Here is a 7,962-nt window from a genome sequence, read left to right as displayed (position 1 = left end):
ACATTTACATTATTCTGTTTTTATATGTGTGTGTATATATATATATATATATATATATACTCACACACACACACACACACACACACACACACAGTGGAGATCAAAATTAGAGCACAATCTATAAACACTTGATTTTTTCTGAAATATTGTTAATCTTCATCGCTCAAAATTTGAAGGAATATTAGCTGTAGGTATACCACTGTTCTACTAACATGTTTGACAAAATAACCAAGGCATTTTAACAAAAACCTTTATTTTGTGGAAAACACAGTGATCAAAATTAGAGAACAGTAACCACTGTAGCACCAGAGACTACAGAATACCCAAAACGTGTCACTCGTTTAGTTTTGAATGGGGAAAAATGCAACGCTCAATATGGCCACTCTATCGAACAAAGCCCCGCCTTCTGAATAAAAGAGCCAATCGCTAATCGGTAAAGTCAGCGCGTCACTGCAGCTGCCATTAGAAGTCCTGGTTGCTATAGTAACAGTCATCGTTCTGAGACATGCGCACTGGTTGGTCTAGCCTGAAAAATAAGCTTTTTTTAACACTATTTGAGCAAAAGAAACAACATTTATGACACAGTTGTTGTCAGATTTCTTAGGTGATTTCAAATATGAAATTTAATCTTAAGCCTGGCGAACAGTTTTGGGGAATTTGATGTTTCCCCATTCAAAGAGATAGGAGCTGCACTTGCATCCCTGAGAGGCGTTTGAAAGATGGCCGCCGAGTAACATGACTTGCCTTAAAGGGACTTTGGTAGCACAAAAGAACATTACAACTAAAATTTTGGAGGGTTACAGCTGTCAGAAATTAATAGGAAGTGTAGAGGCCCCTGCTTTGAATGACTTCAGCACATCTGCGGCCGCAGGACATCAGTAGTTTCTCACACTGCTCTGGTGTGATCTTGGTCCACTCTTCTTCCATTCTCTTCCATAGTTCGGTAACTGTAGTGGGTTTCTTAGCCCTAACTTCGTCGCCAAGGATTTTCCACAGATTTTCAGTTGGGTTTAGATCAGGACTCTGGGCCGGCCATTTCATTATTTCAATGTTCTTAGTTCAAGGAACTGCTTTACCCGTTTTGCAGTGTGACGGGGTCATTGTTTTGGGATGATTAGGAAATGCTTGCAGGGAAGGAACCGCATGTTGCTGAAGGAGGTTCTGATAAACATTTACATTCACCCTACCATGTAGCTGTATAAGAGGCCCAACTCCTGCTGCAGAACATCCCCAAAACTGTGACACTTCCATCCTTGGAATGACCAACTTCTCTTGCAATGGCTGAAAGGATTTTCTAGAAATCACATATTTGGAATGATCAATTTCACTTGCAGTGGCTGAAAGGGTCAAAGGGACAACCTCCTGTCGCAGGCTTTCAGTCATCTTAGAGTGGCCCGCCATCATGCATTCTCAGTGAAAATTGGAGGAATGCTGCCAGTTAAATAGGGTTTGTCATATAATTAAGGAAATTAACAACAGATTAACACCAATAGCCTGGAGGTGTCTGTAATTGTTCTCAGTTGTTTTTCAAATATCTCATTTAAGTTTTTTATACTGTGCTTCAGAATACAATTCAGAATACAATTAATTTATGAAATATGTTTAAAAAAACTGTTCTTCTATTATATAAATATATATAATATATATATATATAGAGAGAGAGAGAAAGGAAAAAAAATAAAGTAAAAATTACACACACACACATATACAGTATATGTATCTGTATGTATGTATATATTGTTTTATTGTTTCTTGTATTTTACCATGTATATGTATATATATTACTTATACTGTATATATATATTTTTTTATTTTACTTTTTTTTTTGTAACATTTTAAGCCCAAGAGAAGCTGACTATTTTAATAGTGTATGTCTCTAGTGTAGAGCTTTAAAAATTAATAATTATTACAATTATAAAAATGTTATATTTATTATTATATATAATATTATATATTTAGAGAGAGAGAGAACGAGAGAGAGAGAGAGAGTATAAAATATGGACACATTTAGTATAAGTTACAGTTGCAGTATACTGTAAGGTGACAACACTGTTAAGTACCCAGATTTTTGCTTTGAAAATTTAATTAGCGAAGTGCATACAATTTTTCTTTAATGTCACCACACAGGACGGCACTGTAGCACAGTGTGCCACGGGCCTCCGCAACTTGGGCAACACCTGCTTCATGAACGCCATTCTCCAGTCCCTGAGGTAAGAGCAACCCTCACGACCCCGAGCCAAGGGCAGCCGGCGATGCGTAGCCTGGCAGGGTGTGGGTGGCCTGGCTGGTGGAGGTTGAAAGCCTCCCTGCGCTCTGCTGGAGCCTCTAGTATGTGCTGGCAGGTAATGGTGCCTCTGTGGCCAGTGAGCTGGCTGGAGGAGAGCTCGGTGGGCAGCCAGGGGACAGATTAGGCCGTCTGCCTGCTCACCGCAGCCAACCTTACACTGGCCGGGCTGATGGCTAAACCGCAGCGAGCAGCTCGTGCCAAATACACATAAACCGTTCAGCCTGCATTGTTACGAACTACTGAGGGGAAACATTAATTTCACTGAACTTACACTACCGTTCAAAAGTGTGTAGTCAGTAGGATTAAACAAAATTAATACATTATTCAGCAAGGATGATTTAAATTGATTGTACATCTACAAAAAATCTATTTGAAATAAATGCTGTCATTCTGAACTTTATATTTATCAAAGAACCTGAACAAAATGTATCACTGTTTTCACAAAAATATTAAGTAGCACAACTGTTTTCAAGTAATAGTAAGTAATCAGCAATAGTAAGAAATGTTTCTTGTGCTAAATCACACTAATGCTAATTCATGTTAGACTATGCTAGCAGTGCATTAAATCATGCTAGCAACATGTTAAAACATGCTAGCAATGTGGTATATAATGCTAGAAACAGACTAGCAATGTAAAATAATGATATCAACACGCTAAACATGCTAGCAGTGTGTTGAATCATGCTAGACGCATTCTAGCAATGTGTTAAGTCATGTTAACAATATATAGATTTTTCAATTAGTTTTGTATGCATCATGATTTAACATGCTTGTAACATGTTAACACCATGTTAAATCATGCTAGCAATGTGGTAAATCATGTTAGTAACATGTTAGCAAATCATGCTATCGACATTCTTAAACATTCTAGTAATGTGTTAAATCATGTTAGCAATATGTTAAAATGTTAGCTGTGTGCAAAATCATATTAGTATGTTAACAAAATGCTAAATCATGCTAGCAACATGTTTAAAAAGGCTAGAAACATGCTAACAAAACATTAATCAAGAAACGTTACCAACATACTAAAACGTGATAGTGTTAAATCATGAAACATGAAACATGCAAGTAACATGTTAAATCATGCTAGCAAGATGCTAAAAATTGTTTGCAACATTTTTTTACTTTTTTTCTGACTACTAAACACCTTCAAGCTTTTCAAAGTTATTTCAAACTTTCAAACTTTGTCAAGCCAACATCAAATTTTGTCATTAAACTGTACTAACATTTTTATTACAATTTTAATTGTATTTAATCGTTCGTGGGTCTTTTATTGCTGTGCTGTTATCGGTTTTAAGGCCTGGATGAGACACTAAATCTACCTAAAAAAACCTTTCTATTTGCGCACTTCTGCTGGCCATGATCCATGGAAAAGGAAGCCTGGGCAAGGTTGCCATAGCATTCTGGCATACTGTTGATGTTTAATTTGTGTTTGGAAAGATATACCAAATGGTCGTAACTCAAAAGGATTTTACATCATGTCTAAGACATATCTGTTTAGTTAAACACTGGTTTCTGTTTCCTGTCTCCAGTAACATCCAGGTGTTCAGCTGTTATTTTAAGGAGCTGCCCTCGGTGGCCTTACGAAGCGGGAAAACCGCAGGAAGGAGAATGTACCACACCAGAAGTCAGGGGGACAGCAGTGTAGGGGGGGGGGGGGGGGGGGGGGGGGGGGGGGCAGTGATGTCCTTTATTTTAAAGAAATAGTCAGAATATACTTTTCATAATGTAAGCTCTTACAATATCATATGCCATATCATATACAATACCATATTAGTCTTATGCTCTTGTTTTACAGGTCTCTGGTTGAGGAGTTCAGGAAAATACTCTGTTCACTTTGGCAGGGGAGTCAGACTGCCTTCAGCCCAGACGCTCTCTTTTATGTCATCTGGAAAATCATGCCGAGTTTCAGGTATCATAAAAATCACAGACACAGTTGCACAATTTGTTTCAGTTTTTCCTTGGATTTGTCATCCTGAGCTTTTATAAGATACACTACAAATTTCACCAAAATTCAGTTGAATTTGTTTCATTATTCAAGCACTTAGAAAAATATTTTGTCCATTTTTCATGGACATTGGTCAACCGATATGTTTTTTTTTTTTTATGGCCGAAGTTCATGCTTATATCTTAGAGAGTAAATGCTGATGGCCAGATAGATAATAAATCATTTGAAAATTAATCTATTTGAAGAAATTAGACCTTGATAAAATATATAAATAAACAGAAAATAAACAGATTAACACTTTAGATAGGAATTTCTTGATTTTCTTGATGATCGTATTAGTGTTTTTCACAAATGAAGTTGTTAAAAAAAAAAAACTTGAAAATAAAAAGTTGAACAAAACATGCTTCCCACACTTAACGTTCAAAAAAGAAAAATGTATTGTAATAACTGATGTAATAATTTTTGATGTAATAAATTAATAATGTAAGTAATGTAAAAATGTGCAGATATATCAGCCTTAGCTATATATTGATCAACGACAAATTTTTGTTGTTTTGTGTACTAAATGTATTCAATATTACAATATTGTCAATTGTCAATTATACAATAAATGTCAAATGTTTAAATTTGACTTCTATAATATTATCTTATATATTACTTATATAATAATATTGCATAATATTAAATATGAAAAATGTAACAATCAAATGTAAAGTGTAAAATTTAGTCATTGATTGTGAATACCAAGAGGTTCCAGACCGAATACAGTTATGTTAAACCAGTGCCTAAACAGTTGTTTGACTATTGGTTAACATTATCCAAAAGCCCGCATGGCCTCAGTGATGTCATCGGAAAAGGAAATGTTTTTTCTTAATAAAAATGACAAAATCAAACTTTTTTTTCCTTTAAAGTAATGTGCTGACGAATCGTTCTAAATAGTAAGAGCAATGTCTTTAAGAAAGTAAATTTTGACTTAGGGCTGTCACGATAACCGCAATATCGCAATACCGCACTATTGATGAGCAAACCACAGAGGAATGCAAGAACCGCGATTTGGTCACGCGATTTCTTTTTCCGTTTTACTGAATATTAAATAAGTTAGTAATGATAACAATGTTTACCATGCTGATTTGTACAGAGGCTCCGTATATTTGCACTTGCCTATAAACAAACAGCGAATGAGAGAGAGATCGGCTGAGCGGGTGCGATTACTTGCATCTGTCTTTCAGGCCGAGTCATATATGTTTGTGAAAATAGGTTGTCATGTCCAAGGAAAGCGAAATCTCTGTCTTCACATCGACGCATTGCTGGTTATATATATATATATATATATATATATATATATATATATATGGCGATAATACCGTATATCGCGCTATTGAGCCACTCAAAATTGCCACAAGGGAAATTCCTTCACCACGACAGCCCTATTTTGACTTGACTGTCTGAAAAGTTAAAATGATTTCAACAGCGTGTTTCATTACGTCTCTCTTTGTATGAATCAGCATTTTTGAACGTGTAGTTGAAAGAACGGTTTAAAGACTCACTCAAAGACAGTCCTTTGCCGCCACCTTGTGGCGCAACAATCTAACTGCACTGACTGACAGCCCGTCTAGAATGCGCGCCGGTGGAAATATCAATAGAAAGTCTCTAGTCAGATTCGAGGATCAGAACTAACTCTGTTATACATATAGACTAACAATAGCCTAACGATCTTATTGTCATGTTCTGTTATGTGGACCGTTATTTTGTCATTCTCTTTTGTTCACTTCACTTCCTGTTTCAATGCTATTTGGTTTCGGTTTCAGTGGTTTCTGATTATGACCTCGTTATATCGTAACACATACACATACAGATTCTATATATATGTATATATATATGTGTGTCCTTCACCACGACAGCCCTATTTTGACTTGACTGTCTGATGTATTTTGCAGGGGTTACCAGCAACAGGATGCTCACGAGTTCCTGCGTTACCTTCTGGATCATCTCCACCGAGAGATGCAGGGAAGCAAGAACGGGTCACCAAGTCCCGCCCTGTCCCCGGACCGACCCAAACACGCCTCCGAGAGCAAATGCTGCATGTACGAACACATAAATTCATAATTTGTACTCCCCTATCCACCTTTGTTTGGACAAACAGGTCATCCTTTCCAAAACGTACAGCACTCGATGAGCAAGAACTCAATATTTTGGACCCCTCAAACAAAAACAGCATTTTTTGAAAGAGCCACAGTATTTTAGTATTTAAAAAATGCACAACTTGTCTTCGGTGAACTACACAGATGGTTCGGGGCAAATTTCTAATTCGAGGTAGGTCTATCTCAGCAGGCCACCCCTCGTTCCATTTCTTCCCTGCTAGTTTAGCGAGTACGTGGGCAGCAGTGATAAAGATAACTCTTTACGGCGCATAGAGGGAAGTCTTTTTCGTACACAGAGACAGCTGTTCCCACATTTGCCTGCTGCTAGAGCCAGAGCCACCCTGTTGTGTTTGTATTAATAGCTACAGACAAGTGAGGAAGCCCCACGGCCAAGAGCTGTGAGGGTGACCTGACTGGATTTGCCGGAATTATTGAAAAGGAAGTGCAGTGTTGTGGCGTGCTCAGTGGATTGTGCTGAACAAAATGGCAGGTTAATCCTGCTGCGAATAGACGGACTAGACGTGCTTTCACAAAGTCCCGATTTTCTTGGGATTGGACTTGTGTGGGCTTATTTAATAATGTAGAATGGTTTTGCTTTTTTCCAGAAATGGGACCTCCACTATCGTTACATCTGTGTTTGGTGGCGTTCTACAGAACGAGGTGTACTGCTTGATATGTGGCACGGAGTCTCGAAAATTTGATCCATTCCTAGGTGAGCCATCAATTCTGTCCATCAGCTCTAAAAGCTTTGTCGACTTCTGTCGCTATGGTTACACTAAATCTCACTCTCCTCCAGATCTCTCATTGGACATTCCCAGCCAATTCAGAATCAAGTTCACAAAAGACCAAGAGCCGGGGCCAACATGCACTTTAAATGGTAAGAGATGTTATTAGAAACTATTACATGGCTGCATTTTGGTTCATTTTGTTCACTAAGTCAACATGTACTGTCTCTCAGATTGCCTTCGGAGTTTCACAGACCTCGAGGAACTCGATGAAATGGAGCTCTACATGTGTCACAAGTGCAAAAAGCGACAAAAGTCCACCAAGAAATTCTGGATCCAGAAACTGCCCAAGGTGAGAGAAGTGTGGAAATATCCGGTTTTTTTTGTTTTGTTTTTTCAATAAAACGTGGTTCATCTAGGTTTTAACGGTTATATGGTGTGCTATCTCTGTGCAGGTGCTTTGTTTGCATCTGAAGAGGTTCCACTGGACAGCGTTTCTGAGGAATAAGATTGACACCTATGTGAAGTTTCCCATGCATGGCCTTGACATGAAAAGCTTCTTACTAGAGGTGAGAGCAAAACATTTGTCAATTTTGTAATAAGTTTACTTGTAACGGAAGAGGGTTTCAGTATGTTATTTAATTCATTTTTAATACTTAAATAAATAACTGTAATATTTGATTATTTTATATAAAGTAATGAAATAATATTAATATTACTATTAATTGAATAACAACATATTCATTTAATATTTAATAATAATTTAATTTTTAAAGATAATATTAAGTAATAATACAGTAATAATGTAATATATATATTTCACTTTTAATATTAAATTAAATATAAGTACACTTATATATA

At 36.9% G+C, this 7,962-nt stretch overlaps 1 protein-coding gene across 1 annotated transcript in view; it reads left to right on the top strand.

Annotated features, from left to right (window-relative positions):
- Positions 1 to 7,962, top strand: part of usp3 (ubiquitin specific peptidase 3) — a 15,725-nt gene that overhangs the window by 6,044 nt on the left and 1,719 nt on the right. Inside the window, exons 6-13 of the mRNA XM_016499417.1 lie at positions 2,128 to 2,210; positions 3,820 to 3,933; positions 4,086 to 4,199; positions 6,173 to 6,319; positions 6,982 to 7,088; positions 7,173 to 7,253; positions 7,335 to 7,453; positions 7,557 to 7,670. Coding sequence (XP_016354903.1) covers positions 2,128 to 2,210; positions 3,820 to 3,933; positions 4,086 to 4,199; positions 6,173 to 6,319; positions 6,982 to 7,088; positions 7,173 to 7,253; positions 7,335 to 7,453; positions 7,557 to 7,670 — 879 coding nt within the window. The remainder of the gene's footprint in view (positions 1 to 2,127; positions 2,211 to 3,819; positions 3,934 to 4,085; positions 4,200 to 6,172; positions 6,320 to 6,981; positions 7,089 to 7,172; positions 7,254 to 7,334; positions 7,454 to 7,556; positions 7,671 to 7,962) is intronic.

This window comes from Sinocyclocheilus anshuiensis, unplaced genomic scaffold, assembly GCF_001515605.1.
Source record: "Sinocyclocheilus anshuiensis isolate Anshui unplaced genomic scaffold, SAMN03320099.WGS_v1.1 scaffold1054, whole genome shotgun sequence".
NCBI classification, from domain to species: Eukaryota; Metazoa; Chordata; class Actinopteri; order Cypriniformes; family Cyprinidae; genus Sinocyclocheilus; species Sinocyclocheilus anshuiensis.
The sequence above is the reverse complement of the archived record's forward strand: the minus strand, read 5'-3'. Positions and strand labels throughout refer to the sequence as shown.